This window comes from Rhynchophorus ferrugineus, unplaced genomic scaffold (assembly GCF_030347505.1).
Source record: "Rhynchophorus ferrugineus isolate W39M unplaced genomic scaffold, kcgeb_rfMv2 rfM5, whole genome shotgun sequence".
NCBI lineage: Eukaryota > Metazoa > Arthropoda > Insecta > Coleoptera > Curculionidae > Rhynchophorus > Rhynchophorus ferrugineus.
In genome coordinates, this window is record NW_027472584.1 from 18300420 (window position 1) to 18317877 (window position 17458).

A 17458-nucleotide genomic window follows, 5' to 3' on the forward strand; every position below is an offset into this window, starting at 1 on the left:
TATTATGTATTACATTTGAAGTAATTTTATAAACTGTACAATGTGTATTTTGAATTTCTATAAATGACTTATTCAAAATAAATACACTACAATTTTTATCTTTTTGCGTTTCTCATTCTATGTGCTTAATGCATTTTATTTTAAATATGGTATTGATATCATTGACATTTATTTTAGTTTTTTTTTTTAGAGAAGCTTGATAAAAAAATCCTGATTTATCAAAGATGCGACTGTTACTTACTTTTTTCGAAAATACTCTTCATTGAGGTATCATTCATTTATCACAATCACTATTCGGCGTTTCGAAATTATCAATGAGCATCACTACAATGAACTGCATGGTTTTTTTAAGGTGAAAATAACCTTGTATTTGTTATAGTAGTAAACCGACTAAAGGTAGATATATTTTAACAGCGAAATAAAGTTAGTTCCTATTACGTAAATTTCATCTGTTTTAGTTTGCACCGCGAACACCAGTACCTTTCAACATAGCTAGTTGTTTACCCAGTATTATCGCTAACATGATTTTTGTTTTAAAAAAATGTGTTGTTAATGTGTAACTTTTTTCTATGCATTGAAAATTTATATTTATTTTTGTGACATGTGGAAATATATATAACTAATCTTAACTAACTTAATTTATAAATGAATCAAAACAGTTCAGATAAGCTTTCAATGGATTTCACATTATTTATCTTAGATTTATACAGGTAAATAATCATATAATAATAAATAACATAAACATTATTGCCTAACTAACATAAGTTAATCATAATTCATAACAAATAAGGCAAACTTTTAAGAAATAACAATATATTTTTTGTTTAATTTATTAAAATAACTTTAATATGTACCCGATAATTTATAGACAACCTTTGAACATAGGCAACCAGTTATTTATATGTGTATTTTAAAAGTCTATTTTATATTATCTCATCTTTATATCTATTTGAATGAGTTGAGCCAGGAAAAATATATATTAAATCAGTAATTATGACACTTTAAGGGGCGCCTTTAAGGGTTAACAGATAAAACTGGAATATTTTATTCAAATCATTATCTATTATGAATTTCAATAATGAATAATAAGAAATATAAGCATAAAAATATTGGATTTTGAATAATTTCTGGCTGTTTTCAACAGATGTTGCCATTACTAGAACAAGGAGTCTGTAGTTGACGGTAGTAACGCATCTATAGGCAAACTTCAAAATCATCGTCTATAATTTTCTCGAAGTGTAAACAACTGCTTTTTTTAGTGTTTTGTAGTGTCGAGTTTCATACCAAAAATAGAATATTTTCAGGAAATGCAACACGTTACATTATTTAAAAAAAAACTAAAGCTAAAGAATATCAAATTCATATATCTATGTCAATATATTCAATAATTGTATTGTAGATATTTATTTAGATTTCTTGAAAATATAATGCTCTGATGTTTGAAGCTAGCTGAAATTTAGACTTAGTTGTAAAAGGGTTGAAAGCATTCGGATTAGTTGAAAATGAAGGATGTAGAATATAAAGATTGGGTGGTATCAATACAATTTGAAGTATTTCGTAAATTTAAGTGGTTTTGTTTTGTTGAACACAGTGCACTTGGGTTTGAATCTAGTTAAAGCGAAGATACAACAAATCAATTATAACACAATAGCCGGCCTTATTTTATAAGTATCATAAAACAACACCAAAAAGTGATTAAATGACAGGTCTTCATTCCGTATCCACCAAAAAAGCCTCTTAATAGATGTTTTTTAGATATTAGTATCACTGTGATAGAAATATGAGCAAACGTAGTGAGAAGGCATATATAATATCTGTAATAATATATTTTTACGGTTTACTTTTAATAACAATTTATTTGATAGTTATAGTTGTTTTTTCTTGAGTATTTTATTATAGCGTTTAAAAATTGTTAAAAATAATATGCTTAACTAAAAATTCAGACTAATGTGTTGTAGTTTTCAACGAAGTAGCCATAAATAGCATAATACCATTACGGTAGTAAATGTAGCTTCCTAATTTAGATGAAAACATGTTTAATTTATAAGCATCTAAAAATGTATTAATTTAATTCTCTGATGATATTGGAATGGATACTAATATTATGAGTTAAATTTTCATGTCGTTTAAGTTATTTCAGATGAACGGAAAGATTCGGAAAAGGCCGAAGTATTTCTGCCTAAAACCTTCAATTTCGCTGTTAAATTGTCTAAACTTTATTTAATTGATCGATTGCCTTAATGAAGCAGACAAATGACGATATTTATTACTTTTATCCCAAATATTTCATAATGTTTATTGTTCAGTTTATATAGTACAAATTAGTTAGTTTTTATATGGGGGATTGTTTTATTCAAAATATTGTCAATTGTTATTTTTTCTACACAAATAAATTTAGGTTATGTGATATCAGGTATTGTTCAGACAGGTCATACGTACAGAAATAATTAGTAGTTATCAGAATAAGCAATGCCTGGTGAATACGGTGGGTAAGTAGTGAGGTTTGAATTTTTTTTTCAATCAATTGAAACACAGGCTGACTAAGCATCCAGAGTAATTAAAAAAAATATTGTAAGTTAAATACGGTAATGTAATGAAATAATGTGTTGTAAAGTTAAATACATTTTCTGGTGACAAGATATTGATGTGACGCAAAATTGTAAAGGAATTAAAAGGAATTCATAGTTATTTTAGTTGTAATTAGTGATAATAAATAAATATTTATTAACCGACTTCGAAAAGGGAGGAGGTTCTATGTTCGGCTGCATATATTTTTTAAATGTATGTTCGCCAATTTCTCCGTCACTTATGGAGCGATTTTCAAAATTCTTTATTCGAAAGAGTGCACTTCCGAGATGGTCCCATTGTAACCAAATCAGGATCTGTTGGGGGGTAGGGGGGAGAATCGAGGGAAAGGCTCATATTTCAAAGGCATGTACAAGGTTTTCACATATTTTTTATCCAAAATAATCAGATATTTGGGCATAATGTTATTGCAGAGCTGATGTGACGGAAAATCGGAAATCGTTCAGTGCAAATGCCATTCAGTTGGTTTTTGGTTTTTTAGCGATTCCCGGCGGGTACAGTAACTTTTTCTTGTTCTTCAGTTAGAACATTTATCAAATCACCTATAAAAATCAGAGGACCCCGGGGCCTGAAGTGCTCCTTATTTTCATTATTCTTCATTGTTTCTTTATTAATATTTTTCTCATAAGCTCTGCACCTTTACTTGGTCTACCCATTGTAATTATATTAAATAAAATATCAGCGTAATTTATTGAGTAAATATTTAACACTAAAAAGAGATAATTAAAATGTTTTTAACAAAAAAATGTTATTATACTTATTGTTGACTAATGACATGCCATATTGTAATAATTGGATTATTCACGGCTTTTATAACGAAAGAAAGAAACCTTTTGAAAGGCTTTATTAAATTTTAGTGATCCTTACGTTTAAACTGAAAAGGGTTGTTGTATAGAACTGGTAGGTTCGGTTTCATTGTTAATTAAACAAAAGTCCAATATAGTTCGGTTCATTGTTGTTGTCAATAATATAAAAATGCTTCGAAGTATTAAATAAAATTGTAAATCCCCAGATCCAATAATATGTACATATACACAGTTATATATACACATAAAATTTTCAGCGATACTAATTCTGGTTATCAGTTAGTAATAGATAGTAACGCGAAAAATACTTACATGATATTATGAATGGTAATTAGTTTAGTTATTGGTTAATAGAAACAAAACTCTTCTAATAGGAATGAAAGTAACATAAGAAACACACTAGCTAACCACCACACTGAGTTAATAGGGATATAAATTCATGACAAAAGAACTTGAAACACCAAAAAACCTATATGGAATGACTATGTATCAATACACGATAATACTTTATATTTACTGAAATACTATCTCTACTGATATGATAAAACCACCAATTGCATTCACTGCAAGTTTTATGTGTTAATTATTTCAGAAATCATTGCCAGACAAATATTTTTATACCAGAATAATTGACTACATTTTATGAATATGTTCAATATAAAAAATAAATGGATTAATTTCCTGAGGCCATCTGGACATTGATTTATAGGAATATATCGCCTCTAATTAGAATAATTAAATATAATTATTTTAATTTATTAAATTTATCAAGGAATGCTCTTATATGTTTGTATTTTAATTCAACATATAATTAACATGTGTCATAATATTATAAAAAATCTTTTCAAATATGATGGAACATATTTTAATCTATTATCTATGAGAAAAAAGTATTATTATTTTAATCAGTTACGTGTTGTGCCTATTTGTTTGTGATAATAGTGTGTACTTTACTCTGATGATGTTCCGTTAGGTCAAAGTTATCGATTTTAATTTCAACTGATGATGTTGATGTCATTAGCAAAGAAGGGCTTGGATGACTAAAACAGTTCGCAGACAATGAATTGCAAGCCTTATTGGACGAAACCCTGGCTCATAATATTAAAGGACTTTGAAAGAACTTAGACATTTATATGAGCTGGGAATTCCAAACAGATGGAAAATTGCTACCATACGAATTTACTAAAAATGCCATTTCGAAGCGTTTCATTACGTTCAAGACAGGTTCCATTACTTTTATTTTTATTTTTTACCAAGCTGAAAAGAAGTGTTACCTATGGTTTATTATGGGTGGTGATGATGAAAAGCGAATTCGTTTCGTAAAATGATAATCCTGAGGGCCATTAAAACCCACACTGAAGCCAAAAAGTGTTATAAAATCTTGCTGTGCATAAGGTGGCATCAACAAGGTGTAGTGCATTACGAGCTAGCTAATAAACCCGATTGAAACCTGTTATTTCTGATGTCAATTAAACACAGTGAATGACATATTGTTCCAAAATATACCACACGTTGCCAATCACAATTCTAAAGATTGGAAGGAACTTCCACTGCATTCTACCAACTCATCACCCCTTTACTAAGGGGGTTACTAAGAGGTTATCATTCTGATTAGCGCTTATTCAGATCGATACAGCATCGCTTGGCTGACACAGGATTTTTAAATGTTGAAGAGGTGTAAAAATGAATCGTAAAATGTTCTTTCGACACAGTAAAATAGTAAAAAATTAGTATAACATATAGGCTGAAAAATCCCAGGCGTAATAAATATAACGCGTATTCTTTCATCCAAAATTGGCTTTATTCATCAACGTAATTTCCATCAAGAGCCACACAATGATTCCAGCGCCGCTCTAACATTTTAATACCATTTTAATAGGCGATTTATCTTTTGCCTCAAAATAGGCTTATCACCAGTTGCTGTCTATTCAGATGACGATCGTTTTGAATCCGGAGTGAACTGATGGATCCATGTTTCATCCATTGTCACATATCGACGCAAATATTCCGGTCACAATGCTCACAATCATCAACACGTTCTTGTTGGTGGTCAACAGTGAGCAAACGCGGCACCCACTTTGAACAGAGCTTACTCATAGTCAAATTCTCATACAATATAAAAATATGTGGATTTTTTATGTGGTCTGGTGTTACCACCTCATTTTTACGCCCATTTTGTTCTGCATCATCGGTGTTTCTGCGACTACGTTCGAAGTTAGCAAAGCAACATTTTATTGTTGTTTCTGATGGAGCTGAGTCCTCCTGAAACTTTTCAATCCATTGCTTCGCTTGAACGGTATTTTTTCCCACCATGAAGCAGTGGAAAATTAAAACACGAAATTGTTTTTGATCCATTGTTTTGTAAATAACAAACTCTTAACTGAATAATTCACAAACTTATGAGTAGAATATCATGAAATGTTAACAGCTTTCTTTTGAGGGTTAGTAGTAATTGAAAAAGCGGTGAATGCAATTAAACTAGCGCTACCCATGTGTTAGGCCCGAGATTTTTCAGTCGATGTGTTATATAACCCCAATTTTTCACGATAATACTCATATAATCAGAATGCATGCTAGCACCTAATGATAGGACTAATGGTTTATTTAACAAGACTCTGACATTTGACTTTTTAATTCTAATATGTTTTTAAAAGAATATTTACTTAACAGAGGCCTTTTATAATGTCATTACTAAAACAACATTAATTTAACATTCAAAATGTCATAAAATATTGACAGGAATCTTTTGAAGATTGGTACTTTTCTTATTCTTTTTATTGGTATTTTTGAAGGCCGTAACGGGGCTTTTTAACCGAGATCTATTCATAAATGTGCGGCTGTGTATGCATATAATTAATATTATATTTATTAACGTATTGATTAGTAAATTCATTCATAAAAATGCACTTATACTCATTTGTTTTATTTATTAGCAAAGCTTACTGCCGTTGACCAATGGACGAACAAACGGTAAATACCTGTAAAGCGTGAGCAGGTTTGCCAACGTACATGGTATACGAATTTTAAAATGTATATATCATTTCTGGCACGCCGTTAAGATTTTATTAAAACACAATCAACGGTTACCATAAAAGAAAATGGCAGAAATATTCGAAAACCATTATGGAGTTAATCAATAGTTTGATTAGAACTTGAAGCGCACATCTTTGACATTGTTCATAAATGGTAATAACGGTACTACAAGTTTTTTTTAAAATAAATATTCGATTTATTTAAACAACACTTAAACAAAATTTAATTTTCTCATTAACCAATTTCAAAAAAGGAGAAGGTTCTATGTTGGGCTCTATATTTTTTTTAATGTATGTTCGCCGATTTCTCGGTCGATTGTGAGACAGTTTTCAAAATTCTTTTTTTATTCGATAGAGTGCTCTTCTGAGGTGGTCCCATTGGAACCAAATTAGCGTCTGTGGGGGGAGGGGGGGTGGCATCGAGGGAAACACTCAAATTTCAAAGTCCCGTACAATATTTTCACAAATTTTTTTATCTATAATAATCAGATATTTGTGTATAATGTTATTGCTGAGTTGATGTGACGAAAAATCGGAAGTCGCTTAGTGCAAAATCCATTCAGTTTACATTTTAAGCACAAACTATAGCATATACAACATCGTAGAAATATAGTACTAGGGATGCAGAAAAAATATCGATATATCGATATTTTGGTTAAGGTTATCAATAATATTGCTACTTTTTAAGAAATTTAGAAATAATATATATTTTTAGGCTAATATTTCACTATTTTTATTTTTTCTTAAAAATATCGATATATTTTTCTGTAAAATATCGATATTTTTTCGGTGGCCAACACCCATATATTTCTATGTATTTAACTATGTATTGGTTAAAGCGTTTGGCTCCCTAACGAAGGTCGCTGGTTCGATTCCCGGCGGAAACAATAACTTTTTGTTCGAGTTTAGTTAGAAAATATATTTGTCAAATCACCTAGACTAGGTAGCGCACCCGGGAGCCTGAAGCGCTCCTTTATTTCAATCATTGTTTCTTTATTCCTACTTTTACTCATACGGGCTGCAGCTTTACTTGGTCTACCCATTGTAATATTAAATAAAATAACTGCTAAAATAACTAAAATAACTCATTGAGTAAACATCCAACACTAAAAAGAGAAAAATAAAATATTTTTAACAAAAAAATTGAACCGACTTCAAAAAATATATAAGGAACTCACTAAAATGTAAAAAAATAATCAAACTAATTAAAAATCAGTTTGAGGGCGGTACCGAGCCCTCAAACAATACAAAAATAATAATATAATTTTATGTCATAAACACAAAATTAAAAAGGAACAAAACAAATCTAATTTAATATAACTGTCGCGACCTTGAGGTATGTCGAATTTTACATCAATCATACAATTTTACATGTAATAACGGTCTACAAAATACCCAGAAATATAATCTCAGATGATGAACACGGGCGGGGTGCCAGCAGCGCCAACTAGAACCCGACAACGAATAGCTGGCGGCAACCCCGAGACGTTTATCTGGGATGTTATTGAAGGGTATTTCGGTCATTCAGTGCTCAACCCTTGTTCGGTTTAGACCTGCCACCATCGACTGCCCAAGCCTCGTCAACAGGTAACTCCGCTTCCATCCGTTTTATTATTTGTATTTTTCACATTTTTTTATATTGCCAATAAATAACGGTCACATAATGTAAACACCACTGTTTCATTTCGTTTTACCTCCATTCACCGAGCCACATCATTTACCCTAAATAACTATTTGGGCACGGTACCGATTTCAAATTGATTTTTATTTAGTTTGATTATTTTTTACCATTTTAGTGAGTTCCTTTTTTTTTAAATATATTGTAAAGTCTCATTTTACCAACTATGGGTTTATCTGGACTGAACCTACAGTTTAACGTGGGCTCCGAACCACGGTCCTCAGCCTACCGACTGGCGAGTAAACAATTTTAGAAATCATCTCAGAAGACATCCGGTCTTATCCAGCCTGTTTACTGGCATCATCTTCCTTGTCGAATTTTACACTGTTGCCTAGTACAATCACAAACATAAATTTATGATCATGCCCCAGCAGGATTCGGACCCGCGGCTATCGCAACAGTAGGAGGACCGTCCTATCGCCTTTACCACTGCGCCACCAAGCCGGCTTATTTATTTTTTGAAGTCGGTTCAATTTTTTTATTAAAAATTTTGTTATAAGTTATCGTTTCGATTTTGCTCTAGAAAACAACTACGCAATCGACTTAAAATTCGAAATTAATTTAACTCAGACGTTTCAAGATGTTCAAACAGAAAACGGTACGTACCGCATCGAGAAAAGAAAACGGTAAATATTTACGAATCAAAGAAAAAGTGATTATGTACTTCTAAAAGTATAATTCCCAAGTCGTTAAACCGAGTTCTAAATATTTAACAGTACAAAAGAGGAAGTTTAAAATTAAACTGGATTGGTTGAGTTGAAACTGTCAGTTTATTAAACTCTCAAGAGATAAAATTGATTACAAGGGTCATTTTATGTTTATTAGGGACGAAACTTTGTTATCAATAATAAGTGTGGTCGCAAGATGTCGTCTCGATCAATACATAGTTATTTTATTGTTTAAATATTATTTGATTATTTGGGATAGGCTTGATGATTAATTTCGAAAAAATACTTTATGATAATTCTACCCGAAATAATAGTTATTTTTGCAAAAACATAGATTTGAAAGAAAAATTGACGTTTGAAATTTTAAATGCCCTCTAAAACTTTCCAAATCTGCCAGTGACCTAATTGTTTTGGTCCCACTGGACGGTTTGCATAGGTTTAGGTCTTATTTGTACATTATTTTTATAATTAACCGACTTCGAAAAAGGAGGAGGTTCTATGTTCGACTGTATATTTTTGAAATGTTTGTTCGCCGATTTCTTCGTCAATTATGGACCGATTTTCTAAATTTTTTTTTATTCGAAAAAGTGCACTTCCAAGGTGATTCCATTGGAACTGAGTCAGGATCTAATGGGGGAAGGGGGGAGGGAATCGAGGAAAATGCTCAAATTTCAAAGGCTCGTAAAAAGTTTTCACATATTTTTTATCTAAAATAATTCTCATTTGACGGAAAGTCGGAAGTTGTTCAGCGCAAAAGCCATTCAGTTCACTGACTATAGCACATAAGACGTAGTAGAAATATTGTTGACAATTGTCTCTATGGTATAATTGTTAAAGCGTTTAGCTTCTAATCGGAAGTTCGATTCCCGGCACGGAAAATAGTTTTTTGTTGCTCTAGTTTCGTTGAAACATTTCTCAAATCACCTAAGGTAGGTAGCGGACCCCAGGGCCTGCAGCGTTCCTTATTTTCAATAATTGTTTCTTTATCCCTATTTTTCTTCATACGGGCTGCATCTTTACTTGCCCTACCGATTGTAATATTAAATAAAATAACTGCGTAATTTATTAAGTAAATATCTAACACTAAAAAGAGAAAAATAAAATATTTAAAAAAATTGAACCGATTTTAAAAAATAAATAAGGAACTCACTTTAGACACTGACTTAGTGATCAGTTGGTAGTAGTTAAAATAATATTGTAAATAGATATTAAGCTAAATTGTGTGTTTATCGTATTATTATATTATATTGTTATTATTATTATATTAGTTATTATTATTATAGTATTATATTATATTATATTGTTATTATTATTATATTAGTTATTATTATTATAGTATTATATTATATTATATTATATTATTATATTTATAGTGTTATCAAAATACGTGTAGTAGATAGGTTAAATAAGTTTTTTGTTTATTTTTATTTAGTTATTACAACGATTATTATGTATATATTTACAAACAGATAATGTATGAACCACTCAAATAAAGAAAAAGAAACTAAACAGAGATCTAGTTTCAGATTTCATAGAAGAACCTAATTTGTTAAGCATGTCTAAATACAGATTTTGTAAAGTACTTGATGAAGTATTGTAATTGCACATGCTTATTAAAATATGTAAAGATATTATTAAAATGAACTTAAAAATTACAATTTGCGTATTTTATTTACCCACATATTACAAGCTAATTTGATACAGTGCGTTTTTGCTCTACAGTGCTACTAAAAGATTAAAAAACAAAACATCCATCATTAAATATATATATATATTTTAAACCTATTTTGTGTTATAGTTACTATCAACTATATAAAATAAATATTTGGGAGCTCTGTCAAACACATTTGCATCTATATCTTCAAATTATCCTCATACAATTTTTCAGTAGGTTTGCCATTGATACAATTTTAATAAGTATTATACTGATGGTATTTGAGTTTTGAGTATTGAGTTCTAGTATTCTTTTTAAAATTATTATTTCAGTTATGGTCACACAGTACAGTCATTATAGACGAATCGATTGTTCAATTAATTTTTTTTGTTGGTTGCTCAAAACCAATTTTTTAACAGTGAAATATAAGATAAATAATCTAAATAAAATCGAAACGCGCTAAACAGTCGAAAAGTTTGAATGCGGATATGATGGTTAGGAAACGGTAAGTGACGTCAACGTTTCGTAATGTTTCTGATTGATGTTTGACTTAACATGGCATATTTTGAAATGTTGAGCTTTTATTTACATTTAAATTTAATAACCTCTCTATAGTATATTATTATTATAAATCAATATTTCTATGATTCTTTATTAGTCATCTAGCCTATTGTTATAATCACACACAGAATATTCGCAAATTAACATTAAATTAGACTACTTAAGCTACACTTTAGATTATATACTATACAAAGTTTGGTTTGCTTCAATTTTCTGATTTCCTGCGTGTTGTCCAGTAGCAGTATTGCTTTTAAGTTGCTATGATTTAGTAACCCTACCTCATATATTAAGGGGAAATATTGGATAATTTCTGAAATCCATTTGAGGACATCGTGTAGTTCTTCATTGGTTACGTAGCGATAAGCATTAGTAATTAATTAAAGAACTTTGTTTTGGCATCGTTGGATTACTAGTTGGTATGAGGGTTTAGCATAAGTCTAAATAGGTTTTATAATAAACTGATAAATCGATGTCTCTTCGATTTTAGGTCAAATTAGGAGTATCTTCCTACTAACTATTAAAATTCGTTGTTTTTAAAATATTCTGCTTTTTGTCTAACATGATTTTCTGACAAATGAGAAATTTTATACACAAATATTTAAAACAATTATGTAAGGTTTGATTCAAAATTTTCTTCTTGTCGTGTATTAAAGTTTATCTTAGGGTGTCATTGTTTTTGAACCAATTTTTACTCTATGCTCTACTGTTCCATTCACATATACTCACATATAGTATGAAAAAACACAGTTGAAGCAAAAACTTGGCTTGATGCCGAGTTTCCGGACACTGTGCCAGGAAAATCAACCATCAAGGATTGGTATGCTAAGTTTAGACGTGGTGAAATGAGCACCGAAGACGATGAACGCAGTGGACGCCCAAAAGAGGTTGTTACCGACGAAAACGTTTAAAAAATCCACAATATGATTTTGAATGGCCGTAAATTGAAATTGAATAAAATAGCAGACACTTTAAAGTTATCAACTGAACGTGTACATCATATCATTCACGAATATTTGGGTATGAGAAAGCTCTGTGCAAAGTGGGTGCCTCGTGAGCTCACTTTGACCAAAAACAATAACGAGTTGATGATTCAAAGTAGTGTTTGAAGATGATCAAGCGTAATTTTAAATTTCATTGACTACCTTAAAAAAAGAGGGACCATCAACAGCGACTATTACATAGCGTTATTGAACCGTTTGAAGGACGAAATCGTCGAATAAACGGCCGCATTTGAAGAAAAAGAAAGTGCTGCTTCACTAAGACATGTGCACCGTGTCACAAGTCAGTGAATGGCAAAAATCCATGATTTGGACTTCGAATTGCTTCCTCATCCACCATATTCTCCAGATCTGGCCCCCAGTGCCTATTTTCTGTTCTCAGATCTCATAAGAATACTTGCTGGGAAGAAATTTTCGTCGAATGAAGAGGTGATCACCGAAACTGAGGCCTATTTTGAAGCAAGGGACAAATCGTACTACGAAAATGGTATCGAAAAGTTGGAGGGTCGCTATAATCAGTGTATCGTCCTTGAAGGGAATTATGTTGAATAAAAAAAACTAATTTTGCCAAAAAAGTAGGCCGGGGACTTTTCAATTGACCTGTCATGGACTGAATGAATAACACAGGAATTAATAAAAATTCTTGATAAAGATTTTTCTTGTTAACCTATGTCATTTTCCTGTAACTATTCTGTATCCATGTGAATACAGTCACAAAAACTTTATTCTAAAATAAAGTTGATCAATATATCTGTCGAGCGTGTATACGCTCTGATAACGCTATATTAATGCATAAATTTACAATAATTAATAAGAGAATTCTTGTTTGTTTAAACATTTAATTAATTTTAGGTATTTGTTTTAATAATCATGACCTATTAATACAGTTTTTTACTTTGAATAAATAACTGTTATTGAAAATTAATGAAATAGTAAGAGAATGGCTTAGAGATAAATCAAAATTGTTTTTCACAAAATATTCTATTATTGTAAATTATTATCTGATACATATTATGATATCAGAATATATATATATATATATATATATATATATATATATATATATATATATATATATATATATATATATATATATATATATAGCCTAACAATTAAATTATCAATTATCAATATCAATTTTTAAAATTCTTTTTGAATTCAAATTTTTGAAATTCACTTAATATTATCTAACAATTTCGATTTTAGTGCTGAAGTGACTAAATAAAATTAATCGTAGAAATAATAGATTTGTTCAATATGTTTATGGAGGCTCCACCTATTAGCCATCAGTAATAACAAAACAAAACACATTCTAATACGCGTCTCAAAGGGATTAAAAGGATTTTGTATATTGTTTCATAATTATTAACGAGATTTGAGCCTATGATCATGATCCTCTTTAATACCTGGAACTATTTTTATTCTGAAGTCATAAATTGACCAAGAAAACGTTAGTGTCTCCAAACTGCAATCTTAGATCACCGTTGCAGTTCTTTGGACCAATTAGAATAAAAAATTCGGTGAAAAAGTGCCGACTTACAGACTAAACAAGTTAATTCTCCCTAACTTATGGCTCTTCTATAAAATCTATAATTTTTTGATTTTATTTGATTAAGCAAATTGATTTTTATCAAACGAAGATTTTACAGCCCACTTCGTGAGTCCTAGGAGCTCTCATCAATGATCAGGCCATTAGCGATTACAAATTACAAAAATCCTCACAATTCACTAGTAATGTAATTACAAAAAAATCTCTATAGACAAGTGTATACACGTATATCATTCAAATATTAAATTGATTAATCGATATCAATATTAAATCAATTAATTGGCCATTCAAATTTATTGTATTATTTATAAATATCCAACAGAACAAACGTTTCTTGTATGAAGAAAGATTTATCTTTATCGTTGCATATTTATAAAGTGGATCTTGGTGACAGTGTTGCCATGTGATATTGGCAATTCGAACAGGTTGAAAATTCTCAGAAGACATAAACTGATTTTACATCCACTGGAGAGATTTTTAAATACAATCCATGTTCTTCCACGTTAACCATACGTCTAATCAATTATATCCTATGGTATTTCATTTTAAATCGAAATTAATATGGTCAAAATTAAATTGTTTTCGTTTAATTAAAAGCCGAATAAAAATATACAACAACCATTCCTTGTTTTGATATTAAACCGACTTGATTTAAAAGTACTTAGTGCTGTCTTTTATGAGTTTTTTTATTATTGGATTTAATTGATTAGATATTAAGGGTATTATACATCAATAAGTTCCAAATCCGTTCTAATCAAAAGCTTAAATATAGGGTTTCTTTATAATGTATGTTATTTAATATTTTAAGGATACTGTGATATTTTTATGCAATTATGTGTAATACTTTTTAGACTGATAATTTCCAAACTATTAGGTATTTATAACTATCTAATTATGTTTGTAGTAATTAGTTCATAAAAATAAAATAAATGAAATTGCTCTTTTGCTGATTTATTAGGACTGTAATGATGATATCGTAATTAATTCTAGTTTGTATCCAAAATCTGGGAAAATATATTTATATTAATGTTTTATCATCAGGTTTTAGTTTTCTTATTGAGGAAATCGAAACAGTATTGTATCGAAAATATTATTATTTTTTTTAAATATCAATAATTTTAAGATAGAGTATCATTTCTCCCTGTTGTCAATTTTTTTGAACAAAATATCGATATTAAAACCTTTTTTAGAAGTAGTAGTATCGAACTTTTTATAAATCGATACAATTAAAAAGAAGTATCGATGTTTTTTTAAATATCCATATGTCGGCTGTTGCGAAGAAATATCGATATTGATGAAAGAAGTACCCATATTTTTTTCCGCGATGGATATCGCTCGATAAAGGATGATATTATTTGTTTTGATACTTTTAAACTACGTTTGAGCGAAAAATTCAACAATAAACGGTCATTAAAGTAGACAAAGTTATGTTATAGTTCTATCACACCTGCTGTACTCATCAGACATTGTATCGACTGATTATAACTTCTGACTGATGCCCAATAGTCTAGTCTGACTGAATTTTTATGATTCTCGTATAGCGTTAACAAGCGCGTCATTGTTTCAACGTGGCATTCCAATGATGCTAGGAAAACAGGGAGAATGGTATAGACAATGCCTTGAAAAATAATATGGTGTAGAATTTTCTTGAAAAAATTCTTGAATTTATAAAGACATATTTTTAAATAAATTCGCAACTATAGTTACTTGAACTTTATGAATCCTAATTATTTTTATTATTATATTTGCGTGTTTTTGAATCAATTCCATACTGATTTGTTATTATTCTTAACCCTTAACTGAGATCTATATGGAATAGTATTTACTTCTTATTGTTGATACAATTTGACATATATGTGTTGTACTCTTTGTTGTGCCGATGCTTGCTCTTTTTCTGTGTATTGATTATTCTATATGAAATATAGTCACTGATATACCTAAAATGTATCTAAAATATGGACATCAGGAATGGTTCAAGATTAATGTAATTATTTTCGTGCTTTGCTTGCTTCAGGAGGTACTAGATCAGACATAGATACAAATAGAGTTAATAACAAGCGATTTTTTGTCAACAATAACTATTTTTATGTCGTTAGGTTTGAACTATTTTGTATCAAAACCAATTTATTACTCCATTGAATGATAAAAGACCGTAAGTGGTTGCAATTTATATTGGTCCATTATATCTGTTAGTTTTATGATACCGTATACAGTCACTTATGACATTGCAATTTAAATTCATGTAATAATCTTCTTGTTAGGGAGCAATTTAATGGTCTAATTGTTTCGTAGAAGTGCAAAGAACGGTGGTCATTTAAGCCCTTGTTTTAATATCTAAATAAATATGCATTTTTGGTGCAATGAACCGAGACGACGTGATGAGGTTTCATCATTATTATCCTTTTAAAATGACTAAAAAATCGTTTGTATATTTTGAGATACATACACGAAAAACTATTTTCGATAAATTTTAGAATTTTTAATATTTCTTTTTGACAGTATCCGTAACTTTCGCATGCCTCTGTGTGAAAGATGTTTCCAACCCTTTCTTCTGATATCAGTTATTTGGATGGACTTTTGTTGTTGGTTTCTGTGTGGTCTTAGTTGTTTCTGGTGTGGTTACTAAAAGACCTTCGATGTTTAAATTGAGTTGTCCACTTTTTAAAAATTGGCATGGAAGAAGCAGTCTTCCCATAAACCTTTGCTAACTTTCGATGTATTTTCTTGGGAGTTAATCCCTCTCAAACAAAGAATTTTATAATTTATCAACTCGTTTTCTTCAGAAATTCGTTTAAACAAAGTACTTGAGAGGACAGTTGAAAGCAAGAAAAACTATAGCGGGGCCCCATCCGGACCAAGAACACTTTATTTTACCGAGAGATAACCATATCATCAACATCGGCCATGAAAACATTCGCTGTGTGGTATGTAGCATGGTCTTACTGTCATCCACGTTTCATCATCGTTTTGTTGTATTCAACCGAGCCAGCAGGCTTCCCCTCTCAATAAAATTTCTCCTGTACAAGATGCTGGTTCAATCAGTCGTTCTATACGGCTCCAGTGTCTATTTAAATTACATCTCACCTAGCCAGGTGGAAGGTCTTCAAGTCTTTAGCGGCGATTAGGCTTTAGGGCGAGCGATTAACTCATGTACCTCAAGCTGCGTGGTGTGATAACGACGCCATTTCCTTGCCTGGCCCTTGTGCCTTTAACGGTGTTACCGGTTATGGGCACCCTCCTTACTAACAGTAAGAAGTATCAGTTAGTCCTTGGATCAGCTGATAGGGTGGGGTTTAGTGGGTAGCCCAGAGGCAGTCTCCACATAACCAGTCGCAGTAACTAGCTTATTCCTGCGGGTCTCCCCGACCAGGTAACCGTAACAGGATTCCCCTTCCCGGTTTCAGGCCAAAAAAAAACATCGCTCTGTTGATGGTGATAATTTCAACAATATCGTTTTCAATTGTAACTTTGGATCACCTGGTGAATATCGTATGGGTTGGTATCGTTTCATAGACAGCACAGTCCTATTTGTGGTTCTTTCTTTGGGATTCTGGGTCAGTTGGATTTTCTACAGAAGTAGCTAAGGTGAAGTCTATCAAATTTTATAGTCTGATGTTTCTTTGACGCGTCTCAAGCCTCATTTGTGAATAAAGCTTCATCATTTAGACGTGCTGCCGAATCGTGTGCATTTCCATGATGATGACATCAGTCGTTATATAGTAATCAACATGTTAAACACCGCCAAATCAAATTGGCCGTCATAGGCAGCCAACATCGACCAGTCTCAGTTGAAAACCCCTATTTAACACTAGATAATACAAATGTTATATGTATGTTTTATTTTGGTGATACCTTTGAGTGTTATAGAGACATTATCAATGTATTAAGGGGGTATTCTACTCTATAAATTTGAAGAAATTGATATT

General features: G+C 30.8%; 1 protein-coding gene across 4 annotated transcripts in view; it reads right to left on the bottom strand.

The window, feature by feature from the left end:
- The window catches only part of LOC143197039 (guanine nucleotide exchange factor DBS), a 45847-nt gene that overhangs the window by 22081 nt on the left and 6308 nt on the right, over nt 1-17458 (bottom strand). The window contains exon 1 of one of the 4 annotated variants that reach the window (XM_076405092.1): nt 3705-3881. The exons of 2 other annotated variants lie outside the window; for them this stretch is intronic. Coding sequence is in view for 1 of the 2 variants with exons in the window: in XM_076405091.1 (XP_076261206.1) it covers nt 242-278 (37 nt within the window). In the remaining variant the exon portion in view is untranslated. Of the gene's footprint in view, nt 1-241; nt 472-3704; nt 3882-17458 lie in introns of those variants that run through there. One more of the 4 variants, XM_076405091.1, reaches the window with a different exon arrangement.